The sequence below is a fragment of the Rana temporaria genome, chromosome 2 (genome assembly GCF_905171775.1).
Source record: "Rana temporaria chromosome 2, aRanTem1.1, whole genome shotgun sequence".
NCBI classification, from domain to species: Eukaryota; Metazoa; Chordata; class Amphibia; order Anura; family Ranidae; genus Rana; species Rana temporaria.
In genome coordinates, this window is record NC_053490.1 from 502,443,238 (window position 1) to 502,458,320 (window position 15,083).

General features: G+C 42.7%; 1 protein-coding gene across 1 annotated transcript in view; it reads left to right on the forward strand.

Moving 5' to 3' along the window:
• Nucleotides 1-14,421, forward strand: part of LOC120927892 (melanocortin 2 receptor accessory protein) — a 47,353-nt gene extending 32,932 nt beyond the window's left edge. Inside the window, exon 3 of the mRNA XM_040338870.1 lies at nucleotides 14,259-14,421. Coding sequence (XP_040194804.1) covers nucleotides 14,259-14,349 — 91 coding nt within the window. The 3' untranslated portion in view covers nucleotides 14,350-14,421. The remainder of the gene's footprint in view (nucleotides 1-14,258) is intronic.
• The last annotated feature ends 662 nt before the right edge of the window (nucleotides 14,422-15,083 follow it).

Genomic DNA, 15,083 nt, shown 5'->3' on the forward strand with positions numbered 1-15,083 from the left:
CCCTGGTGTGTACAACCCAGCGGATCTATTTCCGCGGATTTTTATCCCCTGGGATGGATTTCAAGCGGATAAAAATTTGAAGACATGCTTTCAAATCTATCCGCTGGAATCCATCCCAACGGATTGATCCGTAATGATTCGACGCATGTGTGGAATTCCTTATATGACCGCGTCGCGCGACACGTCATCGCGATGGGATTTCGGCGCGGATTTCGATCCTATGGTGAGTACACTCCATCGGATCCAAATCCGCTGAAATCCTCGAGAGGATTTATCCGCGGAAACGGTCCGTTGGACCGTATCCGCGGATAAATCGTCTCGTGTGTACTAGGCCTCAGTGTAGCAATATGGTTACATTTAATGAAGGTACAACATTTAGCAACATATTGCTACACTTAGGCCCCGTACACACAAGAGTATCGATCCGCTGGAATTGATCCGCGGACCGGTTTCAGCGGATAGATCCCCTAGTGTGTACGATCCAGCGGATTTTTTTCCGCGGATATTTTCCCCGGCGATGGATTTCCAGCGGATCAAAATTTCTTAACATGCTAAGAAATCTATCCGCTGGAATCCAGTCCAGCGGATTGATCCGATGGTCTGTACAGACTCACCGGATCAATCCGTCCGAATCCATCCCTCGCATGCATCGTAATGATTCGACGCATGCGTGGAAGTCCTTATATTACACCGTCGCGCAAGTCGCCGCGTCATCATGATGACGCGGCGACGGCGCGACACGTCACCGCGGAGGGAATTCTGCGGGGATTTTGATCTCATGGTTAGTACAACCATGAGATCAAAATCCGCCAGAGGATTTATCTGCGGAAACGGACCTCCGGACCGTTTCCGCGGATCGATCCTCTCGTGTGTACTAGGCACAAGAGGCGCCTCTCTTCTCTTTTATACTCTGGAGCTCCTGCTGGATTTTGCTTCTAATCCCCTTGTGGAGGCTTCCATTAGTGGACGGACATTTTGTGGTTACACAACCAATCACAATGCTATAATCTTTTTATACGGACTATAAACTGAAGGACCTATGAATAAATGGTTGTGGAACGAATCATTTGCCTTTCAATTATTTCTTATGGGGAAATTTGCTTTGATATACAAGTGCTTTGGATTACAAGCATGCTTCGGGAACAAATTATGCTCGCAATCCAAGGTTTTACTGTAAAAAAAAACAAAAAAAACATTTTGGCTGACATCAAGCTGAGCTCTATAATGTGCACTTACAAATTTGTTAAAAAGATGATGTTCCCGCTAAGACACATTACTGTCAAAGCCTAGCAATGTAATGGTTCATTTTATGTTGCATTAACCACTTAAGCCCCGGACCAATATGCAGCCTAAAGACCCAAGGTGTTTTTACAGTTCGGGACTGCGTCGCTTTAACAGACAATTGCGCGGTCGTGCGACGTGGCTCCCAAACAAAATTGGCGTCCTTTTTTCCCAACAAATAGAGCTTTCTTTTGGTGGTATTTGATCACATCTGCGGTTTTTAGTTTTTGCGCTATAAACAAAAATAGAGCGACAATTTTGAAAAAAATTCAATATTTTTTACTTTTTGCTATAATAAATATCCCCCAAAAACATATATAAAAACATTTTTTTCCCTCAGTTTAGGCCGATATGTATTCTTCTACCTATTTTTAGTAAAAAAAAACGCAATAATCGTTTATCGGTTGGTTTGCGCAAAATTTATAGCGTTTACAAAATAGGGGATAGTTTTATTGCATTTTTATAATTTTTTTTTTTTTTTTACTACTAATGGCGGCGATCAGCAATTTTTTTCGTGACTGCGACTTTATGGCGGACACTTCGGACAATTTTGACACATTTTTGGGACCATTGTCATTTTCACAGCAAAAAATGCATTTAAATTGCATTGTTTATTGTGAAAATGACAGTTGCAGTTTGGGAGTTAACCACAGGGGGCGCTGTAGGAGTTAGGGTTCACCTAGTGTGTGTTTACAACTGTAGGGGGGTGTGGCTGTAGGACTGACGTCATCGATTGTGTCTCCCCTATAAAGGGGATGACACGATCGATGCAGCGCCATAGTGAAGCACGGGGAAGCCGTGTTTACATACGGCTCTCCCCGTTCTTCAGCTCCGGGGAGCGATCGCGACGGAGCGGCTATAAACAAATAGCCGCGCCGTGGTCCCGGATCGCTCCCCGAGCGAACCCGACCGCGGCATGTAGCGGGGGGGTCCCGATCGGACCCCCCACCCGCTAATAGGCAAGGACATACATTAACGCCCATGTGCCTGTACGTGCCATATTGTGGACGTACATTTACATGCGGAGGTCGGGAAGTGGTTAATAGACATTCATCCTAACAAAACGGTTCCTGAAGAAAAATCAGCAGCGAATGGAACTACAACGTCCTCTTTAATTTTATCCTGCAGCCTTTAAAACCATTTTTGATGCAGATTGAGGATACATGAACAGCTGGAGATAAGCAAATAAAATGACACCGCGACTGTCAGACTTTTCGGGATGCTGCTATTCTCAATCAAGGAACTTTATTTAGAATTAATTATGAAGATTTATTGGCTGTGCCTAGCACACAGACAGCAAACACTGAGGTGTCCAACTAACAGAGAGAGCAATGCGAGTTTAATAGGCTCGGGTTGTACTAATTCTGTTCAGAACATTCTGCTATACTGTGATGGGAGATTATTTTAGGGTCTGTGTTGTTGGGCTTTTGTTCATGCGCTTAGTAGAGCTGCACGATTCTGGCTAAAATGAGAATCACAATTTTTCTCTTATCGTCCATGGCGGACACAGCTCCATAAATCTTGACAAGTGGGTTATGTTCCTGTTCACAGGAGAAGTCCTCTCCTATGAACATAACCCACTTGTCAAGACTTGAGAAGGCTGTGTCCGTCCAAGGAAAAGGATTTTACGGTGAGTACAAAAAAATCCTATTTTCTCTTATTGTCCATGGACAGACACAGCCTTCTCAAGTCTTGACAAGTGGGTTATGTTCCTGTTCACAGGAGAGGACTTCTTCTGTGAACAGGAACATAACCCACTTGTCAAGATTTATGGAGCTGTGTCCGTCCAAGGACAACAGAGAAAAGGATTCTTTATTTTTTGGCTTAGAAGATAGATCACGATTCTCTCACAATTCTTGCGGCGTAACATTATCTTTCACATTAAAACAAACAAAAAAATGGGCTAACTTTACTGTTTCGTTTTACATTTTTTATTTATTGAAGTGTATTTGTTCCCCAAAAATTGCATTTGAAAGACCACTGGGCAAATACAGTGTGACATAAAATATTTGCAGCAATTGCCATTTCATTCCCTAGGGTCTCTGCTAAAATATATATAATGTTTGGGGGTTCCAAGTAATTTTCTAGCAAAAAATATTGATTTTAACTTAAAGCGGAGTTCCGGCCACAATTTCACTTTTTAAATATAAATACCCCTGTAATACACAAGCTTAATGTATTCTAGTAAAGTTAGTCTGTAAACTAAGGTCCGTTTTGTTAGGTTGTTACAGCATTTAGACACTTTATAAAATAGAAATTGACTGGGGCCATCTTAAGTGTGGGCATCATGAAGCCAGACTGTATGACTTCCTGGATTTCAGCCTTGCAGATCTTGCACATGCTCAGTGCTGCACAAGCAGTGTAATAGGTTTTAGATCAGGTTTCAGCACCTGTGCTGTCCAAGTCACATGATTCTTCGAGACTGGGGAGTGCACAGACTCCTGGAAAGACACACCCACTACATTCCCAGGAGTCTGTGTGGTGTAGGTTGGGAAGCTTAAGCACCTAGGTGCAGGAAGTGGGAAGATTAACTATTCTGCCTAGCAACAACACTTTGAAGGAATCTAAAAAAAAAAAAAAAAATTTCTTAAAGGACTAATGACATTTTTTTAAAACTACTGATGTAATGTTATATTTATGGGTGGAACTCCACTTTAAGAAACAAGTGTCAGAAAAAGATTTGGACTTTAAGTGGTTAAACTTTCTGCATTTACACACAGGAGTGTGATCCAATAAGGAAGTTAGTTACAATGTTTCATGTTGTTAAAAACTTGGCAGACTGCCGGGATTTTTTCTTTACACACATAAGTTTATCCATTTGATCGAAGAAGGAAGCATTCGTTACAATGTTTCCTGTTAAAAAATTGGCAGACTGCTGGGATTTTTTATTTACACACATAAGTTTATCCATTTGATCGAAGAAGGAAGCATTAGTTACAATGTTTCCTGTTAAAAACTTGGCAGACTGCCCGGATATTTTCTTTTGACAGCTGAGAAAGCAGATAAAGTCTCTCCACTTGTTATATGAAATAATTGGCAAACTCTGCATTGGAGATAGTCATGGTGGTTGAATCGAGATCACGATTTGTTTAACAATTGTGCAGCTCTAGCGCTTAGTCTACAATGATCCTGGCCTCACTGAATACAACCTTCTTGACCCCTTACAGTCTCGCTTTCGCATGCAGCACTCCACAGAAACTGCCCTACTAAAATTCACTAACGATTTACTAACTGCTAAAACCAATGACCAATACTCCATACTCCTACTACTAGAGCTCTCGGTGGCCTTTGATACGGTTGCCCACCCACGCCTTCTCAATAAACTCCATCCTGGTTCTCCTCCTATCACATCGCTCCTTCAGTGTTACCTACAACTCTGTCTCCTGCTCTCCACTTCACATTTCTGTAGGGCTCTGTATTTGGACCCCTTCTCTTCTCTATCTACATCTCCTCTCTTGGTCACTTGATAGCGGCTTCCAATACCATCCCTACGCAGACGACACCAAACTCTGTCTACTCCTCACCTTACTTCTTCAGTCTCTTCTCGCATTACTGACATATCAGCATGGATGTCGCACCACTTAACCACTTGCATACTGAGCACTTAAATCCCCCACCTGCCCAGACCAATTTTCAGCTTTCAGCGCTCTCACTCTTTGAATGACAATTGCGCGGTCATACACTGTACATTTTTTTCCCCACAAATAGAGCTCTGCGGTTTTTATTTTGTGTTAAAAAAATAAAAAAATACCTAATTAAAAAAAATTAATACAAAACCGTTTTATATTTTGTTATAAAATTTAGCAAAAGGGTAATTTTTCTCCTTTATTGATGTACGCTGAGGGGGCTGCACTGGTGGGCACCACTGGTGGGCTCTGAGGCAGCATTGGTGGCCACTGAGTTGTGGCACTGAAGGGCATTGATAGGTGGCACTGAGAATTGGCACTGATAGGTGGCACTGATGAGACACTGACCACAGATCCACGTCCTGTCAGGGAGAGGAGACCGATGCTGTGTCCCTTGTACATAGGGACACAGATCGGTCACCTCCGCCAGTCAGTCCCCTTCCCCGACAGTTAGAATCACTCCTAGGGAACACATTTAACCCCTAGTGTTAACCCCTTCCCTGCCTGTCACATTTTTACAGTAATTAGTGCATATTTATAGCACTGATCGCTGTATAAATGTGAATGGTCCCAAAAATGTGTCAAAAGTGTCCGATGTGTCCGCCATAATGTCGCAGTCCTAATAAAAATCACAAATCGCCGCCATTACTAGTAAAAAAAAAAAAAAAAATAATAAAAAAAATGTCATAAGTCTGTCCCCTGTTTTGTAGGAGCTATAACTTTTGCGCAAACCAATCACTATATGCTTATTGCGATTTTTTTACCAAAAAATATGTAGAATATGTATCGGCCTAAACTGAGGAAAAAAAATTGGGATATTTATTATAGCAAAAAGTAAAAAATAGTGTTTTTTTCAAAATTGTCGCTCTTTTTTTGTCTATTGCGCAAAAAATGCAGAGGTGATCAAATACCACCAAAAGAAAGCTCTATTTGTGGGAAAAAAAAGGACGTCAATTTTGTTTGGGAGCCACGTCGCACGACCGCGCAATTGTCAGTTAAAGTGACGCAGTGCCGAAAGCTGAAATTTCGCCTGGGCAGGAAGGGGGTATATGTGCCCAGTAAGCAAGTGGTTAAAATATATAATATATATTGTAAAAATAAACATTATTTAATAATAAAAATAAACAAAACTACTGACACCAATCTCTGCCCTATTGCTATATACACACACACACACACACACACACACACACGTGTGTTTGGGCTTTGAGGTGCACACCCTAATGCAATAGACCGCACAAGTAAACAAACCCGAGACCCCACATCTATCCATAAAGAGGACCTGTCACACATCATTCCTATTACAATGGATGATTACATTCATTGTAATAAGAATAAAAGTGATCAATAAAATGTGTTAAAAGGGAAAGTGTAATAAAAAAAAATTAAGTGTGAGCTCGCACGCAGAAGTGAACACATACGCAAGTCACGCCTGCATATGTAAACAATGTCCAAATCACGCCTGTATATGTAAACAATGTCCAAATCACGCACGTGAGGTATCACCGCAAACTTTAGAGCGCAAGCAATAATTCTAGCACTAGACCCCCTCTGTAACGCTAAACAGGTAACCTGTACAAAAAAAAAAGAATTTAACCGTTGCCTATGGAGATTTTGAAGTACCAAAGTTTGGCGCCATTCCACGAGTGTGCACAATTTTAAATCATGACATGTTGGGTATTAATTTACTCACGCAACATCATCCGTCAATTACAAAAAAACAAAATGGGCTAACTTTACTATTGGTTTTTATTCTTGAAAAAGTTATTTTCCCCCCTAAAAAATCACGTTTAAAAAATTACCGCGCAAATACCAAAGTTCCAATGACCGCCATTTTATTCCCTAGTGTGTCTGCTAAAAAAAAAAACATATATAATATTTGGGGTTCTGAGTAATTTTCTAGCAAAAAAATTATGATTTTTACATAGGAGGAGAGAAGTGTTAGAATTTGCGCATTGGGGGGCGCATGCGCGGAGGCACCCGTGATGGCTGCTTAAGCCGGGAGCTCCGCACTGACCCGGTCATTTCGCCGCCCTAGCCCGGAACGAACGGCAGCCGACGGCCCGAATTTTGGCCACACATCTGGGGGAACCTTAGGACTGCCTGTACATGTACAGCAGCGCGGTCCGGCGGGACCCGAGGACCCGTAATTCGCCGGCGGAGATACCGAGCGAATCCAAGATGGCGACCGCGCCTCAGGTAACAGAAGCCAGCGCTGGGGGGAGACAGGAGGACAGACAAACTCTGTCCCAGAAACCCATCTCCTATGCAGACATGACTGCCCATGGCGCTCCTGCTCTCATGTCTCTCTCACCAGTGGCCATAGTTCCTGATATGGAGAACCCCTCACAGCAGCACTCAGCCTCTCATATCTCCCCCATGGGAGATGCATTATCCCCCTCAGGCGCCATTTTCTCCTCAGGCATACCTGAACCCATTATGCCTCAAAATGCAGGAGAACTTTTCCTCAAACTCTCTGAATTGCTGGAGAAAGGCCTGGCCAACACTGCCAACTAATGACATTAGAAATGACTTTCAAAACCTCGGCTCTAGAATGGAGGTGATAGAACAAAAATTGGATATCACGGTTTCTAGGGCTAATCAGAACACTGACCACATACATGCTTTGCAAGAACAGCTTGACACTGCTTTGAACAGAATTGACGACCTCGAAAATCGTTCAAGGAGAGAGAATTTTAGGGTCAGGGGGATCCCAGAATCCATTATGGACGTTTCTACAGCAGTGCAGGACCTCATAAAGCACCTGCTACCGTCAATAAATGCTCATAAACTAGAATTGGACAGGGCACACAGGTCCCTTGGCCCTCTCAGAAAAGACGGTTCACCTAGAGACATTGTGGTAAAGCCACATTACTACACAGTAAAAGAGGAAGTAATGAAAGCCTCACGTCAACATCCCTCCATCCTGTTCCAAGGAGTCAATGTACAAATCTTTGCGGACATATCCCCTCTAACCATCCAAAGGCGTAGGGCCCTGAAGCCTTTACTTTCTATTCTGATGCAGAAAGAAATCCGGTACTGGTGGGCCTTCCCATTTGCCCTGAAATTCTCACATAAGGGAAAAACTTATTCCTTCACATCTCTTCCTGAGGGGGAAAAACTTCTACTCTCCCTGAAGCTTATCACGCTGGATCCAGCGATGGACACCTCCACCCCACAGGCAGGATCGTCCAAACGGCCTACTCCTACCAGCCCTATCTCACCGCCATGGAAATCCAACAAAAGTAGACGTATTAAGGACTCGGTCACAACCTGACTTTGTTTTTTTTTTCTGTGTCATCAGATATGTGCTCCTTTTAGGGATCCTGGAATGTCCATGATGGGGCATGTTTTACCCGGGATTTTCCAACAATTTTGGGAGATCCCTGGTCCACTTGGTTCCCAACTGTTTCAACCACCTTAGGTTGTCTTTTCTCCTTCACAGGATTAATTTTTGCAAAACTTAGCATATATTTTGCATACTAATTGTGCCGCCGGTTTTGATCCGGGCCCCTTCTCAGTTTGGCGGGAGGGACCGGGATCAAGGCTCCTTTGGTAATTTATTGATAACATCCAAACTTATTTTTGAACCACTCGGGTTTCTATATATATATAGCTACTGACTCAAGGTCATTAAACCTGGACTTAAACTTAGTAATATCTTGATTATCTTATATAGCATACTGATAGGTCCTAATTGGATCCCTTCCTCTTTGATCTACGGGCTTCGGCTGCCCTTGTTCTATATGTTCTAAACTGTTATAGTTTTTGGTATTATATATTAATAATAATTTTATGTGCCTTATTCCTTTTAGGGATGGCTATGACCGGGGCAGATGCCTTGTGCCCCCGTCCAACCCTCGACTGTGGATTTTCCGCTGTCGGGAGTTGGTCTGGTAACCCTTGACTTGGGTTACGTGTATGTTTTGTTTGGCGGGAGGGGGTTGGGACTTTTTCCACCCCACTCTCGCCGGTTTCATTTAATATGCTTTGTCATATGTTCCTTCTTTTTTTTCTTCTCCTGCTTTTCTTTTTCTTTTCCTGAGGTTGCCAAGCTGCGGACACAGTTCCTTACTAGCTCTTCTCCGGGTCCAGGCCCTATATATGCCGTCTGCTCTCGGATCCCACGCCTCCTATCCCCCGGGGTAAGTGCACATAGCTACCATACGCTCTTGTTATTTGTTGATCATGTCACGTAACTCCACTTCACCTTCACTTCTTAGAGTAGTATCCCACAACGTCCAAGGTCTAAATTCCCCTGTCAAGAGGAAGAAAGTGTTCCAATCCTATCGCTCCCAAAAACTAGAAGTACTTCTTTTACAAGAAACCCATTTCCCTACAAGTTATTCCCCTTCATTCATCCATACTCACTATCCCTCAATTCTTCCTGGCAAATGCAGAGGACAAGACAAGAGGGCTCTTCGCTAAATCTTGTAAATTTAAATCACTATTAGTGCACAGGGACCCTGAAGGGAGATTTATCCTAGTGAAAGGGTGGATAGATGAGCAACTTTTTTCTTTTGTGTCTTATTACGCTCCTAATAGAGGGCAACTCAAATTTTTTCAGTCAATGTTCAATGCCTTAGAAACACTCTTGGAAGGGATAGTCATATTGGGGGGAGATTCCAATGTGGCGTTCGACCAGAGTCTTGACAAGTCCAGACCTCTGTCTTCACAATTGACCCGTCCAACTAGGACTAGTTCGCAAATAGCTAAGCTGATTTTTCAGCGAAATCTAGTGGATGTTTGGAGGGAATTTAACCCCTCTAAAAGGGATTATACCCATTTCTCCAACCCTCACCGCTCATACTCGAGAATAGACCACATCCTTGTTTCCTCGAGACATGTCCCTCTGATCACTAAAGCACGCATAAAAGAGACAGCTCTTTCTGATCACTCAATGGTGATATGCTCCCTTCAAAGCAGGTCAGGCGACTTTCGTCATTTTCACTGGAAGCTTAATGAAACCCTCCTTAAAGACCCATTAGTTGTCTTGGAAATTGAGAAAGCACTTCAGGAATATTTTAACTTAAATGATGTTGAGGGGATCTCAGCTGAGACTCTATGGGCTGCGCATAAGGCTACGATCCGTGGTAAGCTCATACAAATTGCGGCTAAAATAAAAAAGGATAAAGATTTGGAAATTGACAAATTGGATAGGGAATTTACAGATTTATGCAAACGGCACAAGAAAGATCAAGCTACGATCCAGATTTCCCAACTGGACGCTGCTAGACTAGCCCTTAACTTAGCGCTTACTGTAAGGGCTGAGAGGTCCCTTGGGTGGAGCGGAGCGAAATTTTACCAACATAAGGATCGAATGGGTACTATGCTAGCCACCAAACTTTCACCGACTTACCGCACATTCTCTCTCCCAAAAATCAAAACTCGCGAGGGGGCTACTACCCGTAACCCCGAAATCATTCTCAAAACTTTCCAAGAATTTTATTCTGAACTCTACCAAGCCGGTGACTCAGCTGGGATCCCGGAGATTCAATCCTATATCGACAAACTGCCTATCCCTAACATTCACATTGATCATGTGAAGCTTATGGAGGCCCCCATATCTGTGAAGGAAACCTTGGATGTGATTAAAAATTTGAAGGGAGGTTCAGCTCCTGGGCCAGATGGCTTTTCGGCCCCTTATTATAAAAACTTCGCAGATACTCTAGCCCCTCACCTTACAACATTTTTCAATTCTAAAAGAACGGGGGAGGACCTCCATCCTCAGCTGAACGAGGCTTTCATATCTGTTATCCCCAAACCTGATAAGGACCCGGAACAGGTGGAAAATTACAGACCCATCTCATTGATCAATAACGACGTGAAAATTCTCACAAAAATATTAGCTAACAGAATAAATTCATTTATCACCCATTATATACATAAAGATCAAGTAGGCTTCATACCGGGGAGACAGGGTCCGGACCAGATCAGGCGGGCGATAGATGTGGTTTCGTTACTACAGTCGGGATGGGATGGAGGTCCTTCCCAGGAGGGACTGCTTCTGTCGTTGGACCTCCAGAAGGCCTTCGATTCTATATCTTGGCCTTATCTATTTGAGATCCTGAAACGGTGGGGGTTTGGAAAGAATTTCCTGGGAACGTTGCGCTCCTTATACTCAGGACCGCAGGTGAAGGTCAAAATGCAGGGATATTTCTCAGATCCTATATTGATCAAAAGAGGGACCAGACAGGGATGCCCCCTGTCTCCTATCATTTTTGCTGTGGCAATAGAAACATTAGCTATTGCCATCAGGTCCAATCAGGATATTACTGGAGTTTCTTGTGGACAGCAAACCCACAAATGCGCTTTGTTTGCGGACGACTGTCTCCTATTTGTCACCTCCCCGGGAACATCCTTGAATGCTATCTGTAAAGTGCTTGACTCATTTGGACATGTCTCGGGATTAAGGGTCAATATGAAAAAATCAATGGCATTGAACATAAATATACAACCTATAATGGTAGAGCGACTGAAGACTTTGTTTAGATTCCAGTGGGCGGACTCCTCTATCCGTTACCTGGGGATAAACCTGACTAATAAATTTGAAAACCTTTATCAGGCCAATTTCCCTCCTATGTTCCGCAAACTCGAAACTGATCTACAAACGTGGGCCACCCACAAAATATCCTGGCTAGGAAGGATCAATTCGGTCAAAATGACTCTCCTACCTAGACTGCTATATTTATTTAGATCTCTCCCCATTGCAATTAGGAAAGACCAACTTAAAAAATTCCAGGGCAAAGTGCTGAAGTTTATATGGAATGGTAGAGGATATAGGTTGCCCCAAAATGTTTTATATGGACCCGTAACTAAAGGAGGTCTGGGTTTACCACTTCTTTTTCGTTACTATCAGGCAGCTAGATTGACCCAACTGTCATCCATCTACTCCTGCCGAGAGAAACCAGATTGGATTGAGATGGAGGGTCAGGCAGTTCCTAATAATCCCCTGGATGACCTGCTCTGGTGCTCCCAAAAACTAAGACCGGCCATAATGGCCCCAACACTCTCTCAGGCATTCAGGTTTTGGGATGACTTGCGGAAATCTCCTGCGATAATCTCCGATATGCGACCTCTAGCTAATCTGTTCCAGATCCCCCACTTTAATCCAAATAGAGACCCTACGATTTTTCGATGGTGGTTGGACAAGGGACTTTATAGGATTGGACACTTTCTCTCCCCAGTGGGCCTGATCTCAATGGCACACTGTGTGGGATCCTTGGGTATGCCGGACTCTGAATGGGATAGATATTCCCTGATTTCCCATTTTATTACATCACTTTGGAAAAATAAACCAAATCCCCCTGAGTTCACCCGTTACGAAAAATGGTGCATTAGCACTACTGAACAGAAAGGTGGAATTTCTATTATTTATAACTCACTATCGGATCCTACTTCCAAATTTTCTTACATGGAGGCGTGGGAGAAAGATCTACGGATGTCCTGGACTCTGGAGAAGTGGCATGAGGTAGGATTGAGATCCTCCAAAGGTCTTATTAATATCTCTTTGATTGAAGCTAACCTTAAAGTATTAATGAGGTGGTACTTGGTCCCTTCCAGACTAGCAGCTATGTTTCCAACCACATCTCCATTGTGTTTCCGAAATTGCCAAGCCCAGGGTTCCATGTTACACATTTGGTGGGAATGCTCAAAAATAAGGGGATTTTGGAACAAAATGTTTTCTCTCATCAGAAAGGTAACTGGTGTACCGGTTGAAAAATCTCCCCAAATAGCATTACTGGGGGTCGGTGTTCCCCAAGCCTCTAAATATACTCAAAGACTAATAGCCTTCATGCTCACAGGTGCCAAAATTACGCTGGCGGGTGCTTGGAAACAACCTACTGTCTCTGTTCAGATGGCCAAGAGGAAGATCTCTTGGATCATGCACCAGGAGAAGATGGTAGGCTCAATACTCAATTCTTCCAAAACCTTTGAAGCGGTGTGGGAACCCTGGGCTAGACATTTAGGTTTACCTACGATATAAAGATAAGAGAGGGTGGAGTTCCGCCTGCTTGTTCTTGTCCTTGGCTCTCTGCTCTGGTTGTTTCCAGGGATTGTGGCCCGGTCAGTGTAGTCCGTAGCTGGCAACCTCAACCTATACTCTTTCTTTCTTTTCCTTACTAGGTCTCTCTGACCTTTTACTTTCTTTCTTTCTTCTTTCCTTCTTTCAGTTACATCTTCATATAGATTTGAAGATAAAGTAGTCAGTTTAACTTTAATGATTACACTAGAATATTTATGGTAATTTTTTTTTTTTTTTTATTATTTTTCCCTTCTTTGCCGTAAAGTACCACTGGAGATTACTGCCAATTTACTATGTTTTCTTCTGGTCTCTCCAGCCCTCACTGAAAATGTGTTGGTGAGATAGGATATTCCATACTCTGGGATTTGCCCACGACACCGGATACCTCAGTTATTCTGGGACTGGGGGTTTGTTTTCACTTTTATTTAGCACTTCCAATGAGTTTAACGTATTCACTGATTCTTAGGCACAGTGTGAACCCATTGAGGGTGCCGGGAATGCAGTCAGTATTAGGTGCTATTCTCCCTTTTCTATTTTTTTTTCTCTTTTTAATATTAATTTATTTCCTTATTTGTTTGTTTTTGCCCGTTTTTCCTTTCTCTTCCCCTTGAACATTGCAGGTTCGGGGGTGGGGAAGGGTAGGGGGGAAAAAGGAAAAAAAGAAAAAAGATTATCTTGTTCTTCACATAGTTTTGTCTTTACTATAAAATGATTTGAAGATTCTACCTCTGTACTGTATGTATATCATCCGGCCCCAGGTTGTTCTGGTGGCGCTTGCAATGTACTGTACTGCTTTTCAATAAATTTCTTTAAAACGAAAAAAAAAAAAAAAAAAAAAAAAAAAAATTTGCGCATTATGGAAGTGGTTAAAATCCAGTAATACACTGTCTCACCCTGTTCTGCACATGCTCAGTTGCTCTCTATTTTCTGGCACAGTGCCGAAAACGTAGGGTCCAATCTGCTGACACTCTAAAGATTTACTGCTGCTCAGGTTTGGGCTTTGGCAAAATGACCGCCTTCAGCAAGAAAAAACAGGAACAATACTAGAGGCAATTTACAGCACACTCATTTTGGTAGAATGGATGTTCCGCAAGATATGTGACATGCTCCCCTTGCACGGTCTCGGGTATGTGCACGGAACCTGGAGATAAGCACCATCCATCAATTTTCATTATTATTTTTCATCACTAGCTGTGTGGTCAGACAGAGGTGGGCCAATCGTGCAGCTAACCTTATAAAATGAAACTTTGTGAATGTCAAAGCTTATGTACCTGGTTATAGGTCCCTGTTACATGCAACACTGACATTTTTTTCTGTTTAAACAGATATACATCAAGAAAGAAGAATCTGCAAAGTACAAATGAGCACCTGGAAGACGCAGAAGAAAAAGCTGCACAATTAATGTCTAACCAGTAAAAACACCCATTATTTGTCAAAAAATAAAACCTGCTTCTAAAGCCTCATACACATGATCTGATTGTTGGCGAACCGAGCGTCAGGTATTTGTCTTCAGGGCGTGTGCCGGGATCTCGTCTTGCATACCAACGGTATACAATTTTCGTGCAACAAACACGAACGTAGTGACGAACTACGAGGAATTTCAGCGCCACCCTTTGGGTCCCTTCTGCTAATTTCGTGTTTGGTGAGCATCGATTCCGAGCATGCGTGTTTGTACTTTCATCTTTTGTGTGACGGACCATCAGAAAATCTGACAACCAACCGTTGTCCGCCAAAATTTTCAGTAGCCTGTCATCCAACATTTTCTGGCAGAAAGTTGGACAAAAACTGTCAGAAAGAGCATACTAATGCCGCATACACACGATCATTTTTCGCCATGAAAAAAAACGACATTTTTAAAAACTTTATTTAAAATGATCGTGTGGGCTTCACATCGTTTTTCGGCTTCTGAAAAACGCCAAATTTTCTTTTTCGAACATGCTGCCTTTTTTAACGTCGTTTTTAAAAATGTAGTTTTTCGGGGTTGTAAAAAATTATCGTGTGTGGGCAAAAACGACGTTTTAAACCCGCGCATGCTCAGAAGCAAATTATGAGACGGGAGCGCTCGTTCTGGTAAAACTAGCATTTGTAATGGAGTAAGCACATTCATCACGCTGTAACAGACAGAAAAGCGCGAATCGTCTTTTACTAAC